Genomic DNA, 18,160 nt, shown 5'->3' on the forward strand with positions numbered 1-18,160 from the left:
CATCAATTTCTAAAGCTAATTTTGTATAGCATTATGTATCAGAACTAATGGAACAAAGAGACTATACAAAAGTAAGCATGGGGGATTTAGACCTACTATTGTGCTATGGGGAAAAACTATTAACATCCCCAAATGTGGTAAACAACCAGCAAAATCTTATACTCCCCTTATATTCATTTATGTCTGCCTATTCCTCAAATACTACAGGCAGTATTCAACAAGACTATTGTGTTATTACTTGAAGATGCTCATTCATCCTTGTGAAGGTAAGACAATGGCCACTGAAGCCAAAGGGTGACTTCTACTAGCTTCAGTGTCCACAGCAGTAAGTGTCTGTTGCCTAGCAGATATGAAAGTGCAAGTAAAGCATAACAGAAATGCATAAAGATGCAAAAGATTACTTCAGAAAGGAGTTACAACATTTTATAACAATTGTTCAACTTACTTTGTAGAATACATTTGTGAGGTATAATCATTTGATGACCTTGGGATATAATCAGTGCATGTCATAACTGGAAAAAAAATAGTTTATATAATTACACAGGAGATTTCAAAACCCAACAATTAATGTCAGTTAAATATCACCATATGCAGTCCATTTTAACCAACACACAGTATTTAACAAAAGTTTTTTAGTTCCTTGGATATCTGTTTTAAAGAGAATTCTGAAAAAAATGGAGCATTAAAACAACAACGATGTTCTTGCTGATCCACGGCAGGTAAATGCTTCAGTCAGTGCAACTTCCCCCTTTGTAGGTGTGCTTTCTCTTTACCAGCTGGTGCCCTCAGTTTTTGCAATTATCATTACAAAACCTCGACTTCAACCCCCGCCCACACCCTTGCACATCCCAAACGGCCTTCATGTGCACCAAAGTTTATGTTTCATTTCTGCACCCCGGAGCAGGCACCTGAGCAGCGCCCAGGCCTGGCACAGTACAGCTCATTTTCTGCTTACGCAGGAGTTCGCAGGCTCATTTTCTCACACGAACTCGGTATGACTCCTGCCAAAGAAGTAAGAGCAGAGAACATGCTTTTCCGCGTACTGCCTGTACCCATAGCATGGCTCCAACAACCTCTCTTTCTTTAGAAGAGCTGCTCCCAGCTTAACAAACTCAATCCCACAGACCACGGGCTGAGCACAGTGCACAAAGCTCAGAGTCTGAAAACGGATGACCTCAAAGGAAATTCGACAATTGCATATAACGGAACGCTTCTGGTTTTTAACACTGTCTGTGGTTCTAGAATACCTCTTATGAGACAGTTCTCAATGATAACACTGGGGTGGAAAAGGGTGCCATTAAAAATATTGAATTCAGATGAGCAGACCTGAAAAATACTCAGTTGTCCATCAAACTAGGGAAGTGAGGATGTGCAGGACCCCTTGCACAGTTTCTAGCACCATACAGCCCCTCTTGCACAACACCTCCATAGAGAACCATGGTGCAGTGATCTCCAAGCTAAACAACATTTTTGGCTGTGAGTCTGTAGAGTGCGTGGGTTCATCAGTTCAGTTCTATAAGCACCAAACCCAAATTCTCAGCAAACACAGCTGTGCTGCTTATGGATCCATGCAACTTCTAGAATTTCCAAATGCCTTATCCAGATAGACAGCAGATTTTGCAGGCTAACACTTCTGGTAACTCCCAGAACAGCAACAGCAGATTGATTAAAACAGCAAACATGCAATCTGTTAGCAATGGGAAGTTATATGTTACATATGTTCAACTAAGTTGAACTCATTTACATTTGTAAGTAACTACAGGTAGTCAGAAATATTCTGCACAGAAATTTAATTCCATAATAGCCCCAGCCCTCTTTTTCTAGACGGGAGGACAGATTCCACCTCTCACTTACTATGCAATCTTTTTAATTTTCTGCCTCAGTTTCCCCTCCACTTACTTTAAGGAATTTCTGCAGACATTAGATACAGTTCTGAGTCTAAGGCTAAGTGTATAGTGTATTATTAGAAAAGACCCAACCAGCTGTGTAGAGATAATGACTTATAAAACTAAAATCTTTTATAACGGGCATTATTATTGATCAACACAACCCTTCCCTGAACAAAAACAATGCACAAGGCAGGTAAGACACAGCAGTAACCAGCAGCAAGTTTGGGGACAGTAATACGGAAGTAGATAGCAAATGGTATCTGCATACCATCAGCCACACAAAGAGAGGCATCAGTGCTTTGTTAGCACCACAGGAAGCTTTCACCTTACAACTGATAGCGAGGATAGGCTAAAGATTACAAGGAGGAGACAAACCTAGTACTTGATGAAGCAAAATACTAAGACCAGTGAAAGAAATTAGGAAAGACGCCAAGAGCAGAAAAACTCTGAGATACTTACTCTCACTTGACATGGGAAGGTTTGAACCAAGGTTTGAAGATTCAGGTTTCTGATCGCTGACTTCTGTGTTGCTCACATGACTGCCAGGACAAATAAAAGCTAATCATTAGCATTATGAACCTTTGCATTAACATCCTTGGGCATCTTAACCCCGGGTTTCAGCCTTCCAAACTGAGAGAAACTGATTCTTAACAGAAACTAGCTCTGCACTCTTTGATATTTCACACAGACATCCTAAGAGACAGATCTGCAACTCTGATTAGACATTAAACTGTCATCACCTTCAGCATGTTAACTCACCAACTGGTCTCTGGATACGAGGCTATATCTTCACCGACAGCTCAGCAGACCTTGCAGAACTTGGCGCTGCCGCCTGCAGTGCTAAGTATGAACTTTCCTCCTGGCCACCTAATCCCTGCAGTTCAGGCACCCACCAGGCTCTTCCATGAGAGTTTAATTTGCTAAACCAGCACAAAAAAATCATGGAGTTGTTTTTGCTGGGATAATAGACTAAAACTTGGTGCAGAGGGTGAGCTACAAGCAGGAACTCCTCCTCTCAGGAGCAACAGCCTATTCTGTTGTCTCCCTCACCTTGTAAAACTGCAGTCTGAAAACATCTGAATAAAACAGATGCCTCAAAACTTCGTGAAAAGCTGTGTTGCAGAACTAAAAATAATAAAATTAACAATAAAACGAAAAAAGGAAAAAGCAATTTCATTAAGAAATTAAATGTTCTTCATACTCTACATACAAAGCCAACACTTACATGTAACTAAAATAATGCATTAAAAATTCAGTATAATCTAGTAATTGTGCAAACATTTCTGGAGTATAAAACTGACACCCATCTCAAGGATACTTAAACACTGGCCTTCAGGGCCAAACCCAGCCACAAGGCAACCTCCCTTGCAAGTGGGAGTCTGAGACAACAGCGCCACAACACACCACTCCCTGCAGCATCAGCTTAGCTCCTGGAGGCACAGGGGAGGAAGAAGCTGAGGAGAAGGCAATCAACCAGCAATGCCCACTGAGCTCCATCCACCCCAGGACTGCCTCCTCCTGGCTGTGACAGCCCCTTGCTGCCCTGGTTCTTGCCCTGGTGCTGCGATGGGTTTGAGGCTGGGAGGCAGTGCCGGGCAGGGAGTACAGCTCTCCTGGCACAGCATGAGGGTATGGGAAGAGCTGAGTAGCGAGTGTTTGATTTCTCACACATGTAAGAATTCTTTCCTTCAGCTGGAGAAAAGGAATGAAGCTTGATCAAAATGCATTATCTGGGTTTTTCCCCTGAAAACCCGTATAAACGAGAATCCTTGATTTTTATTTTATTTTATTTTTTTAATACTAGTAGCTGAACAGACTTCAATAACATATTTTGAGTTTTGCAAGAAAATAACACTTCTGTGAAGACTTGGGGCACTTGTCTACTATTATTCTTGGGGAAAACAATCCTGTGATTCTGTGGCACAGATAGTCGGTGGCTGCTAAATTGCATGCAGTCTGTAAACAGGTTGAGAGCTGTACAGCTACTTCTTGAGATCACTTCCTATGGAAAATGTAATAGCAGATAAAATAAAATTTCTGGTTATACCATACTTGCCCATGTTTCCTCTCTTTCTCATTGCTACTCCACTACTCACATACCTGTGCTCTTGGGACACATTCATCCCAAGAGCTTTCGTCAGAAACAACTTTTCAGTTCTCCCCAGCTCACAGAGAAATTGTCACTTGTACTGCAACTGCCTTATACCACGGAGAGGTTGCCACAAACCAGCCTTGCATGGTATATTCAAAGGGTTAGACTCTCTTATGCAGCTGGATGCCTAATGCTCCCAGGACAGACTATCCCCACTGGTTACAGTCCTTCCCTTCCCCACTTGCAGAATTGAGTTAAAACAAAAAAATTGAAAGTACCGGCATCAGCTGAAAATCACACTGTTGTAGAGAAAGAGGTCTAATTATTTTAAAGTATTTCGTAGGTTATACTTACAATCAAACATAGATTTATCAAAATAGAACAACAATATTTAAGCAGAACTACGATTAGGTTACAAATACCCCCCACCCCCTTTCTACTTTTAAATACTATACAAGGATGTTTACACTCAATAGGGCCGAATCCTGAGGCTACTGGTGTCCGCAGGAAGGCAGCGTGATGGGTGAAGGAGAACCCACACCCTTCACACCAGCGTTCAGACCTGCCTGGGGTGCAATCGACAGAGAGCAGAGGCACTGCTAGGCCAGGCGCATCTCACCTGGCACTGGCTGGAAATGGAGCTCGCAGCAATTTGCTCAAGTTTCCAACTTCTAGGCACACAATGAATTTCACACGCTGTTTGCTCACTGTTTCCTGTCAAACTTTTTCCTTCACTATTCTTTTTTTAATAATTTTATAGCTACTAATATAATTCCGGGCTTCCATATACCACACCCACTCCTACATGCATGGCACGCGCTCTCCTCGCTCGCATTGGAATGTCAAAGGATCCACAAAGAAATCTTTCTTCAGTTGTTGTCACTCACAGGAACAAATAAAACCAAGTAAGCCATCCTCTCTATATATAATTATAGTGATTAACTCCTGAACATAACATACATGAGAAAGCCTCTACTATGCAAAAATAGTGCAATACAACAGCTTTAAACAAAAGAGGCTATCAGATTAAGAGCTTTTAATTTCTTAAAACAGTCATCCACAGTTTTGCTGAGAAGCGTAGCACAGATATTATCGAGTCAATCAGAAGAAATGCATGTTACATGCAGTACACCACAGCCTCAGCAGATTCTGTGAACAACACGATGCTTGATGATGCAATTAAAACTCTCTGTAGTTACTTTTATAAAAGCTTAATAAATACCAATCAGCTTTTTTTTTTTTTTAATTGGGAACTTAATCTCAAAATTATAGCCAATACAAAATTGAGTTATATTTGCCCTCTGTGGCAAATACAGTAATATGCAAGCTTCTAAAATAGAAGTTTATAATCATATAAAAGCACTAGTAATTGTTTCATGCTAAAATCAAATTCAAAATTGCATACCTCAAGCTTTGTTCTCTGGATTCCTGCATCTTGGCTTTTTTCACCTGCAAAGACAGAAATGTTTGGAGACACAACTAAAAAGAGCTGTCCTTGACAGAATCCACGTACACAGACCTCCATTAGCAGATCACAACTGGTTACTATAGAGTTCGCATTAGTAGCTAAATACAGAAAGCCTTGCATTGAACTCCAGAGCTAACCAGTGTAACCATGGATTCTTCATCTCAAAACAAGCTTTTTCTAAATTAGAAAAGAAGTTCTACAGCTGAATGTGTTAGCAAATTGCCAGGTTCCTTAAATAAATAACAGGAGATGATATATACAGCTACGTAAGTCTGATAAGGACTATTTTATGGAAATTAGATAAAAGAGACATTTTTATTTTTTTTTAAATCTTATTCTGCATAATTTGGTACAGCTGCCAAAGGCTGGTGTTCCTTGCTCTTCCTTTAAGTAATGTATAAAGATAGGAACTTAAATATTTTTCCTGTTCATATCAGTAATAACTTAGGAGCTCTGATTTTTATTTCTGAATAAAACCAATATAGTTGAATCCAGTTCCCACAGAGTGTGTTATACACCCGAAAGCACTGCCTTGAGCACAAATTTGGTTTCTTGCATGCAGGCTACAAATACTATTTTGAAATTCTGGGCAGGATGAAAGGGTTAGTTTCTATAGAAAGGGTTAGTTTCTTTGACCTGTAGTTTTTTGAGCAAGGTGTTCCTGTGGTATGCTGGCTTTACTTCCCCTATCTTCTCCCTCTAACAGAAAGTTTTGCAGCCTTCCAAACTCCTGGAGCACCTTTAGATGCCAACTATCCTGTTTCTGTACCGCAGCTGCACTCCGTTCATCCCAGTTTCTGCAGGGCACTTAGCAAGCACCAATTTTCAGCATCTCTCTTCTGCAAACAGAGTCTGGGAAGGCATGTGCTCCAAATAATGCACCAAAACAGCTACAAGAATTACAAACCACTAACTTGAGTACAATGGTCAAAGAAAGACTGCTGCCACATACAAAAGTTGCTAGCAGAAAGGCCTCCCTATGTTACTCCAGTGTTTCTCTCTGCGGAATTATAAATAAAAAAAACAGGAACAAGCAATTTCAGCATGAGATGCCAAAATGTGTTCAAGACGTTATTTATTTATTTATTTATTTATTTAACTGAATTAATAAAATGCTGGTGAATTCCTGACGGGAAGCGGGAAACAGTAGGCAGAGGTACAAAAGGGTTCACGGCAGCAGCAAGGGGAAAGGAGTAAGAAAAGAGTAAGGAAGTACAGCTGGCAGGAGTCTTCTCTCAGTCTGCTTTCATCTCCTCATTTTTTAGAATGGGAGGTAGAGAGAGAAATCAGCTGGCCAAAAGCGGGGCTTTGCAAATACACGTCAGTTTTACTGAAATTATCATCAAGTCCAGAATGGAACAACTGTTCCTGTAACGCCTCTTCACAGTCAGGACCCGAGCTCAAAGTACTGCTCTGCCTGTTTCTGTCCCAGGCCTTAACTTCCATCCTCCATCGCACCACAAGGCTACTTGCTGTGCCTTACCTTCCTCTGAAGGGAGATCTTCCACTCTCTGCCAGAAGCCTGCTTTCTCTGTTGCACTCAGAACAATATTTGAATGAGTTTTCCTTTAAGTCAATAGCTGACTTCATTAAAATATCAATAAATATCTGGAGAGAGTTTCACACTCCCGTTTTAAATGCCTCCGGAATGGGATCGCTAGTGCCAGCACGCAGGGTAAGTCAGCAAAACAGCAATTTGATTTTCACATCCCTGCCTTAACTAGCTAGTCTTGGACCGGCCTCATCATCTGCAGGCTTTTATGAGCAAATCTCCCAAATGTCTAATCGCTAAGTGATAGTATTTACAAAATCTTGAAACTTCGGTGAGATTTTTTTACCACTGACATAAGTAAATGACCTGATTTTGGCTTTTCTTTTTTTTTGTTTCTTTTGAGGGGTGGGAAGGGGGAAGTGAAATACATTAAACTCAAAGTCTGGTGACTTCTATAGAGGCTCCTTTCTGGATTCAGTTATCAACAGTTTGCAATAAACATTATTTTTAGAATAAACATACTAATCCTCTTGCCATGATTAAGAAAAGCAAAATCATTGGAGAAAGAAAACAAGTTTGTACAATGTAGATTCTGGGCTACTAGGCAGAAAGGATCTTAAGTTGGCTTTTTTATTGGCAAAATTAACTTGTTTAAAGAATGGTCTCACTAAAAAAACAAAAAAAACTTTTCCTTCCTCCTGTAGGAATATGCCACTATATTCAAAATACCATCTCATTCTACAGTTGTGATCAATATAGTCTCAAATTCTGTCTCAGAATGACTGACTGGCATAAGGTATATAAATGAAATTATTAAGAAAATTTTCAGCAGACAATTACATAAGAATCTGTTTATAGATAATGCTCTCGTGTACCAAAACCAAGCTGTATTCAGTCTCTTATGCCCTAAGGAATAAAGTTCTATGAAGACAATTTTGATTATGTAATTAACAGATATTCCTTTTTCTCTATACACATTTAATTCAGTTTTAAATCCGACAAATATCTGGAGTTCAAATTACGTTCCTGCTGATGAGTCTCACGTTCTGTGCATAAAGGCTCATGTACATAATTTGCTTGTGTTAAACAGTATTTTGAACAACTATAAATTTGTCATAAACTGCAAAACTGCATAAATGACCATACAGCGTATTTTCTAAACTAGTTAACTGAAAAAGATAGTATTGTCACACTCAAACAGCCTCAAAATATTTTCAATGGGAAAATTACCTGATTTCCCTTAGCATGTTACTTTGTTTTTGTGTGCATTTGAAAATATCTCCAAAATTAAAATAAGCTTCACTCCCAGAGTAACTTGGTAAATTATTGTTGTGTTTGCCTCACCTTTTATCTGGAGATATAATGTTAAAAACTTTTTTTTATTATTACAATATTACTTATGTCTCAGATATACACATTTAACTTCATATCATACTGTTTTAATAATCACTCTATCCAAAACTTATGTGACATTTTATTATTAGTAACTTACAATGCACATGATATTTCAAACATCGAAGACGTCTGTACAGAAATTTTTAACTTAAGACATTACCTCCTTACACGAATAACCTGGTAAATTAAGAATTTTAATTAATGTTTTCCAGCAATGGAGACGATGCTATGCTTAGGATCATAGAACTTTTTCAAGATCATAAGCACAAGAAGAATTACAGACTATATACCAGCATGCTGATTCTGTCATTAAAACAATGATTTTTAATATATCTAGAAAAAACTTTAAATGGTCTGATTTTCTGAGCAAAGCAATTGTAGGCATAATTTTACATAGAAAGATTACAGAATTCAGGCATACATAACTATTCCTTTTAGTACTGTTGTCTGTATAAGAAATTACATGTATAACAAGCTTTATTAACAGTAAAGTGATTTTTCACCTCCAGATAAATACAGTGAGTATAAGGCTTATTGTCTATTATTAATTGAAATAACGATATTGAATTTATGAGATCACTTATTAGTTTTACATGTTCATTTTTAGTATTTTTAAATGTACTTACTGGTTGTTCGGGTAAATCTTGTGGCTCTTCCATGGGTATTACTATTTTAATGCTTAAATGATTCAAATCGTGTGTTCCTCAGCAGTCTTCAAAGCCTGTCAAAAAAGGTGTTCATAGCTTTATGTACTTTTGGGGGTCTTATCATTTAGGCTATCAGAGAACATTAATTGTTATATATTCCACCCACAAGCTTTCTAAACTCATGTTGCCATCTCCCATGTAAGAGACAAAATTCATATATGGAAAGATTTCATAAACAAGGGATTTAGCTTTAAGCTTCAAGATACAAACAGACATTTTTAATCACGTGGCACATTTCTACAACATTCACTTGTACCATACTGACTACAGAAGCTAATGTATCAATCAGACATGCACCATGATTTTAAAAACACTTTAAATGATCAAGTCTGGTCTACTAGGTCAGTAAACAGAGTGATTCAATCTAACCTGTTTTAATTTAGAACATTTATATAACAAACACACAAAAAAAAATCAGGACAAGACCGTACACCTAAATGTATTTACATGCAGTACTGTCTATTGCCAAATTCACAATGGAAGTTTATTATTTCAGTTGCATCCTTCAAAAAGAGGAGTTTGATTAACATTTGCTACCAGAATATAACATTTATTTTAGATAGTAACCCAGTAGCATTTAGCATAGAGTTCTTATATACCATACCAAAGAGCTGCTGTACCTCAGGTTTTAAAACTGTGAAAAGGAACTGTTGTGGGTTATTGTCACAACCTTATTAATTTTTGCAACTTGCTGGACAAAAGATGAAGGCGTGTCCTCTACAGCTTTCTCCTCTACCTGACTATTGCTCATAAACGATGTTTTCCTATTTATTCCATTGCTCTTCTTTGACCCCCTCTTCTCAGAGCCAATTTATTAAACACAAACTCTAACCTCTTCAGACAAACTCCATCTCAGCCGTACCAAAAGCAAGGAGACGTCTCTGCTCCCATCCCGGCAGAGCCGTCCCTTACATACGGAAACACGTCTGCTATTGCACACAGAGCAAAATCCTAAATGGGTTACGGCAATTAGAGAAAACACTGAAATACGCTTAGTGGTTTGGAAGAAACACAACACAGCAACAATACATGTACCTACCCTGCAGAGGTAACAACCTACTCCTGTCTCCCCAGCCATGAAACTTTGCTTTAAATCGCGGTGGAAATGCGAAAGGCTATTTACTCAGCTCTGCTTTCTCATTCCTTTCCGTTTTCACATCCTGTCTAGAGCTTTCAAGCACCTTCACAGTATGAAGTTGTGCCCTTGAAAACAGACTGCACAAGTTAACAGAAACAATTTTCCAGGGTCCCCAAAACAACTGCTACCTCCCCCTCCTGACCCCTGCCAGACCCACTGAACTCTTAGCTTACACGGCCAGTCCGCTCCCAGACCTGGGCGGCTGCTGCGAAGCACTCCACTCCAACCACGCGGAGGTTTTGGAGGCTGGAGTAATTTCATATTATCCATGAAAACGTATATGATTTATTTTCCCTTATTAGGGGAAAGGTAAAGGTATTAAATGCCAACGTAGAATTTCATTGAGGATTTGAGTATTTTCCAAGGTTACCTCCATAATCAAAGGCTACTTATTCTTACCTTTACTGCCTTAACTGTAAAACAGCTGAAGTTACAGTTAGACGCTTCAATAGCTTAGTGTCTTCTCCAACGAGTCTACATACATACAAGAAAGCGTGCAAAGTACCATTGTCACCATTACAATTTTTCTCTACCAGTTTTGTTATTATTTTAAATATAAAATCTTATTTCCTTTGTGTTATAATAGGAATAATACAGGAAAATCAAGACAGAAGAGAAACAGTGGCATTCAAAGATTAGGAATAGCAGAGTGGAATACAATTGCCAACTGCAATGATGTTTGATTTTGATATCAACAAGCCCGGTTCTGTCCCTTGTCCCTTGGTTTTGTTATTTGACACTGTTTCATTGTGTAATTACTTAGAAAATTCCCAAACTAAACTCTTCAGTATGAAAAAAGATTTCAAATCAAGCTTTGAACCATACAGCAGTAGCCTCCCATTTCGCATTTTGTTTTAAAGCTGTGAGCAGTGCTTTCATTTTGGTTTTGAGAGGTCACAAAGTCATAAGACAAAAAGAGTTCACGCCGGAACACAGAACTGCATCACAGAATGGCTTGGGTTGGAAGGGACCTTAACGATCATCTAACTCCAACCCCCTGCCATAGGCAGGGAACGTGTTAGATACACTATTGAACAAAACTCTTTCCAAAAGACTAGGGCACCTTGTAGCACCTGGAAGCAAACGAACAAAGCAAGGTAGATGAGCAGTAACTTCTTGCCTAGATGAGAAGTGAAAACTTGACCTCTACTGGCTTCACGTTGCCTTCTAGAGAATAATCCATCCCTTCAGAAATTGCAGGTTGGGCAGAAGACCTCTTGCAAAGGTCTAGTGTTCACAGCTGTTTTACAGAGAAGCAGGCTGAACAACTAGGAGAAACAGCATGCATTCCTGGGTGACAAGGATGTGATTAGCCACTACACCTGCCCTAGCTGGGAGTGATAGAGTCTTTCTCTAGCAAATGCTTCCTACACCACAAACAATTTAAGCTGACAAAACTGGAACTGCTGCTGAAGGAAGGGTTCCTGCTTCTCCCTTACCTCCAGCAAACCACTCTGGCTCGCCTGACATCCCTTCCTTTGTCTGGCAAAGCATTTGTGTGGCTGAGCAGCAGTCTGGATCTGATCTTGTTCTACGGAAAAAACAAACAAACAGAAAAGAGCCACCCAAACACAGCACTTCTGCTAGGATACTTCAAGTGGGACCAGCTCCAATCTTACACAGTCCCATGCTTAGGGGATCCACAAGGGAGGAAAAGGTGCAAGAGCATGCAAGCGGCAGAGGTAAATGCCCTTTTTCATTAATAACCACTGTAACACCATGGTTTCATTTACTGTTTTACTTATGTTTCACTTTGGAAAAACTGGGGACACGAAGTCACTGCAATATACCTACGGCTCAGCGGCCTTTCCATCTGCACCGTCCGCCCACCCGCCAGCTTCTGCAGAGCATCTCCACGACCTCTCAGGCTGGCCACGGCCGCGAGGCAGCCCAGGAGCTCGCCCCGCTGCCGCCGGCACCCGCAGGCGCAGGGCTGGGCAGGGAGCTGCCTCGCTCGCTGCTCCCGAGCGCGGCCGCCAGCAGTTTCAGCGCGGACGCCCCGGGGAAGAGGATTCATGGAGCAGCTGTTCTGGCCGCGTTGGCTTCGCTGGCAGCACCCGCGGGCAGGGCTGGTCCCCCCGCGCGGGGCGGCACGCTGCCCTCCGGCCACCCCAAGCAGCTCCGGGCGCTACCGAGTTGCCTCCGAGCCGGGGTCAGCGCCAGCAGCACGGCGCAGGGCTTGGGTTTCCAAAAACAAACCCGGCACCTTGCACCTGCTCAGCGTGAACTACCTTGGGCTATTACCTTACCCGGCAAACAGCTCTCCCTGAACAAAGTTGATTTTTAAAAACTGAAGACAGACAAATGATTTTTTTTTTCCAGCATCTCAAATCTCAGATTTTTAACTTACATAAAACTCGAGGCACCTGTGCTTTAGATAAGCTTACCACACAGTTTCTAACTCTTTTAAACCATAAGCAACTACAACGGAAGAGATACCAAAACAGATCTTCAGTATCGTTAGTTCCAAAGAAAGTCCAAATCGTTGCAGTGACACCCGTGACCAGAGGTGACAATGTAATCGCTGTGCAGAGGAACAGGGACTGCCACCAGTTCTGCTCCCCCTTCCCATGCAAAACCACCGCTTCCCACAGCTAACTACTGCTTGCTAACCTCCAAAAAGAAGAAATCAGTGATTAACAGCTTCGGGAACAGCTGGGTTTGGTCACTTTTTCTGTCTACATCCTTATTTTCTTTCTTATTTTATCGCTTGTGAGGGGAGGTCCGAGAAGTTGCTTCTGATGGTCAGAATACTTCCATGGGCCACTAGGCTTATGAATGAAAAAAGCCTGTACAAAAGATAACCGAGTGTGCCGCGAAGCATCACATAGCTTAGTGAAATGAACAATATTCAGAACAATGAAAGAGTCAGCACTTATACTCTGGAAAACTGGCAAAATATTTTTTTTCCCCTACAGGGTATGGTTTTCATTATTTACCCAAAGAAATTTTTTTGTAATATCTGACTTAAGCAACATTTTAAAATTTAATCGAGACTTGTTGAATAGTGATCCTAGTTTAATTCCAACTTGCCCAGAACACCAGCGATGTAAAATATCCTGGATAGGTTTTGCACCTCATTTTATCTTGCTCGCTCAATTTATTGAAACATATTACAAAAATTTCAAAACACGGCATTAAAGCATAGGTATGGACAAGAGAATTACACAGACCAGTTGTCTGTCTTCTGTTCTGCATAATATTGCTATGCTACTAATTCCCTATTAAAAGCCCTGGCAAGCTATGTACAGTTTCTTGCACTAAAACCTGGTTTTAAAAATCCCCAAATGCAAAGTCTAGCTTGATTAATTTTTTTTTAGAACTACATATTATAGATATAATTTGCAAAAGCTACCTGCTACTAGCATCAGGCTAGACTGCTATTTCTTTTCATTCTGTTCTTTTCAAGCTCATCTGATTTGGCTTTCAATATAAAATTTCGGCTGAGGAACAGTTCTCTCAAGCTGCAAATAATTAAAGTCAAGGACACTGTGATAAAACCAACAAGCTGTAATTATACTGATTAGAAATAAAGCTGCTTGAATATTGTTTTATATTACTTTAAAATAGTCACTATTTCCCTTAGAAAAAAACAAAAAACTTTAGCTGGTCTAATGAAATTAAAGCTATTAAATAGAAAGTTGAAATAAAATGTTTTGTAGGTTTATGCATAATAATGTGATCTGTGCAGCTCCTTCCACTCCTTATTTACTCAAGGGCCAGCAGCTTACCACGGAGAGCAACGGATACAGGAATTAAGCAAAAGAGGAGTCTAAGCTTCTTCTATTTTCCAGTGGAGCATTTCGTGGCAATCTGTCCCGTTCTGCCACACTACGCACACGCAGGGTCGCAGAGTTCAGCCGAAGTGATTTAAACCCTCACCCACCCAGAGCAGGATTTCTCCCGGCTACACGCTTTTACCCTGCCTACTCTGGGTGCCATCCCACTTTGGTCAGAGGCGCAGCACCTGGCACAGTGGGATGTGGTGAATACCTCCCCCCCCGACATTTTCATTTTTTAAGTACAAAAGGAAGAAAAAGAGAGAAGAGACATACTAACGTTACTATACACTGCACAGCTACCAAGTGCTTTTTATTCTGCAGGTTCATCACCTGAGTTTTAATCTTCAGGCAAAACAGGCTAGCCACCAGCTCCCACACAGGGCACGAGCTGCCGTTTGGGCAGAGCTTTCTTGTTCGATAGGAAGCTTCTTGACAACCTCCTCCTTCCCCCACATGCCAGCATCCTCATATCCAACAGTGATACTACTTCATCGGCCAAGCTGCCAAAACACTTTCAATTTGAAATCCAGACCAGCCAAACTAACTTTCTGCCTGCACCAAGAAAGCAAACCCAGCCCTCTTCCCATTTTTACGGGGTCTCTTTGGAAGGGCTGGCAAGAACAGGCGCTCACCTCAAGTTCCGAAGAATTTCCCATTTTGTTTTTAAACAGCCTGAATAAAGATCACAGGAAATGACAGCATCAGTCTGGTTCCTGGGTTGGTTTGTAAAATAATGGCTCCTTAAGAAACTGTCAGGAATTGAACAATTCTGAGTACTACGCTTCATTTTTCCTTCCTTCAGGCAGAAAGAAGAAGGTAACGCTTTACAATGCTGTACCATTACAACGATGCAAACAAACTGAATGAGTAAACGGATGCCCTGGCCTGTCAAATGGTCTGTCTGGTAAGCTGGAATACAAATTCAAAAAAATTTAAAGACGGTAAGAAGAAAAGCGAGTCGCAGCATTCATTACACTAACGCAGTTCCAGTGGCGTGCAAAGACAGAGAAGAAAGAGCAGAAGGAGAGGCCCATCTAGGTGCCCTCCTCCACTAAGGACCAAAATCCAAAGCCTTTGATTTCACACACGGACCTACAGGAATTGCTGTGAATCGTCACATTTGTTAATTCACAAATATCATATTAAGGCCACACATTCAGTATCTGACAGTCTTCCTGCAACTGCCAAGCAGATGAGAATACGGGCATTATTTCAGCATTTGAAAATACAAATGTAAGAAGAGGGAAAAAGAATTCAAACTTCTAACTTCACAATGTGAAAGCCCCAAATCCTGCTTAGTAAAATTATCAACAGTCAACTCCTCAGGCAACAGTCTTGCTCTCCAGCACAATCCTTAAAACCTCCCCCTAATATCCATCTTAAGGGCACCATACAATAACTCATGCTTCGGTCTGTTAATTCCACCTTCACCCTAAGTACAGTTCTCTGACGTGTTCCTTTTTGTAACAGCAGAGAGTAGCCATCAAAAAAAAAAAAAGAAATAAAAAAGGAATAAACTTAATGAATGAAAGCTGTGCTACACACCAGCCTGCTGATTTCCTATCTTTAACAATTCAGTGGATCTCACGGCAAAGATTTATACTCTGCTATTCCTCATTCTCCATGCACACACCCACACACAGAGATACACACACACACAACACACACAGATATTTCCAAAATATTGTGAAGAATACCAGAGAATAAACGGTGAGATCTGCTGGATTGTTTACTGCTCTCTATCCATGTTCTCTTCACATCTTTATTAACCGGGGAAGACTCGGAATAAAACCCTGTAAGAGTTACAGGGAAGGCAGATTATACGCCTTATTTCTGAAGGTACGAGTGGCCACGACAAGCACATAAACACAGCTCCGTAGGACATCAGGTTCATGGTTTGATTAAAATTTCATAAACTAAAAAGGGAAGGAAAAAGCGTAGGATCTAAAAATTGAGAAAAATACTGAACTTAAACGTGGCAACAAAAATAGGCATTGTTTAGGCTAAAAATGGATTTCATTAATAGGAATTTTCATGTTATTTTTTTAAGCCCCTGAAGTGTTATTGACACGAAGCCTGTCTGCAGTTCAGTTAGCTTGAACAATGACACACAGGCAGCCTGGCTGCCCGGTTCTTACACAATTCTGTTAAATTTGATTTTGAAACGTAACAGGGAAATTTTTAATGGGGAAATGTTTTCACAAAAGGAAAATTTGGAAATAACAACTTCATCTCTGAGAAAAACAACTCCCACTGAGCCCAGAAACAAGTGGATGATTTCTTCTCGTTAGATCTGACATCTGCAGAGCCCACACGGAACAAGAACACAGAAGTGCCATTAGCCTTTTACTTACAAAACAAAGTACAATAATTTATACACACATAAGAAAAGTAAAAAAGTCAATTAGCTCCTCTTTCCACGAGGAAATCTAAAACTTTTTTTTTTTAGATAACAATGAGGTTATCTAAAACATTTTTGTGTTTTAGATAAACAACAATTGGGTTGCAAATTTCTGGAGGTGCAGCTCTGCAAAAAAAGAAAAGTGATGCTTGTCTTAAGAGCTTTTTAAAACAAACTTTCAGACAATAGAGCATATTAACTTCCATTTCTAGATGCCACTTTCAACACATTAAAAGAGATTTGTAAAGTTACTGAAGCCACAAAATACTGAACTTTTTAATCCTTTATCAGTCAGACAAAAAGCCTGCATTGTATTAACCACAAAAAAGGCATTATTTACATTATGCAGCTCTAAACTTTATTTTCAATAAGAGATTTTGTGCATACACATCAAAAATTCATACAGCTACTACCACACAGTACCAGGAAATTAAGCTAAAGTTCCGCTAGACAGAAACTGTTTCAACACTCAACTTTCACCATTATTTTGTTAAAAAGGTTTTAACTATAGTAAATTTACCTATTTCTCTTGTTATTTTGCATTAGAGGCAGCCATGGTATTTATCACTGTGCAATCAGTTCTGCGGACATCTGTAGCTATTTGTGTCTTAGCAACAACAGTTGCTAGAGTAACCTGCTCAAAAAAATTAAAGAAAGAATAAAGTACCGGATATTTGAGATTTTTTACTAGGAAAAAAACGGTTTAAATGACTGTGTTCGATACTCAGCTGCTCGGTAACAGCCACGGCTTCTAATTAAGCATAATTCTTACGCCATTTGCTCCACAGGGCACCAGCCCTGCCGGCAGAGGCAGGTGGGAGCACGGAAACACCCTCCTGGCCAGAGCAACGGCCCGCCTCGCCCGAGCAGCGCAGTCTCCAACAGCAGATGCCACCCGCGGGCAGTGCGCGCGCAAGCCTGGCCGCCATGCAGGCCCCTCACGCCCCCCGCCAGCAGGCCCGGCGGTAGGACTGCCGGGGGACACAGAATCACACAGAATCGTCTAGGTTGGAAGAGACCTGCAAGATCACCCAGTCCAACCTCCGACCCAACACTAACAAGCCCTCCACTAAACCTTATCACGAGGCTCTACATCTAAACGTCTCTTAAAGACCTCCAGGGATGGTGACTGTGTCACTATAAAGGCGCTCTCTGTCAATTTTTGGAAGGTCGTATCAATCCTCAGAGGTCACTGATAACTGAAAAATGGCAAATGTCACGTTCAAAACAGGCAATAAAGGAAATGCAAGCCAGACGGAATTGCTTTAGTGGCCCAGAGGACTGCAGAGCAAATTTACATGGAGACCATTCCCATGCACGTGAGTGGCAAGAAAGCAGCTGGGAAGAGCCATTGTGGATCCATCCAAGGCCAACAGTTCCTGACCAACCAGACTGCCTTTTCTGATAAAATGGTGGGCTCCATGGAAGAAGAGAGCTGCTGACTTCATTTCAGTAATGCAAAGTCCCTCAGCAACCGTGCAGCCAAACTGTGCAGGTATAAACTACGGACAGACGACACAGCAGATGAAAAACCGTCTGGACTGCCAGATTCAATGTAGGTGAAGTGCCAGGTGTAGAGCCATGGAAGGAAGGAAGAAGTTTTTAGAGCTGCTTAGTATGGCAAAGTGACACTGGAGTAACCTCAAACATTTTTAAAGTTTGGTGCTTTGTTTCGTGAAGCAACTTCTTGGGCCCAAAATCTATCCTTACTTCTGTTGCTCAGTGCTACTGTGCATGGGGATAGCGTATATTTTGGGGGGGAGAAAGAAGGAGCATGTCCAGAGAAGGGCTACAAG

At 40.6% G+C, this 18,160-nt stretch overlaps 1 protein-coding gene across 7 annotated transcripts in view; it reads right to left on the minus strand.

Moving 5' to 3' along the window:
- EYA3 (EYA transcriptional coactivator and phosphatase 3) overlaps nt 1-18,160 on the minus strand; it is a 67,508-nt gene that overhangs the window by 30,758 nt on the left and 18,590 nt on the right. For 4 of the 7 annotated variants that reach the window (XM_080566748.1, XM_080566751.1, XM_080566749.1 and 1 more), the window contains exons 2-5: nt 8,963-9,057; nt 5,387-5,430; nt 2,349-2,428; nt 446-512 (exon numbers count right to left, since the gene is read on the minus strand). In XM_080566748.1, the coding sequence (XP_080422874.1) occupies nt 446-512; nt 2,349-2,428; nt 5,387-5,430; nt 8,963-8,995 (224 nt within the window). In that variant the 5' untranslated portion in view covers nt 8,996-9,057. Of the gene's footprint in view, nt 1-445; nt 513-2,348; nt 2,429-5,386; nt 5,431-8,962; nt 9,058-11,620; nt 11,713-16,884; nt 16,999-18,160 lie in introns of all 7 variants that reach the window. The other 3 variants (XM_080566750.1, XM_080566746.1, XM_080566747.1) reach the window with 2 other exon arrangements.

This window comes from Anser brachyrhynchus (genome assembly GCF_964034855.1).
Source record: "Anser brachyrhynchus genome assembly, chromosome: 24".
Taxonomy (NCBI): Eukaryota; Metazoa; Chordata; class Aves; order Anseriformes; family Anatidae; genus Anser; species Anser brachyrhynchus.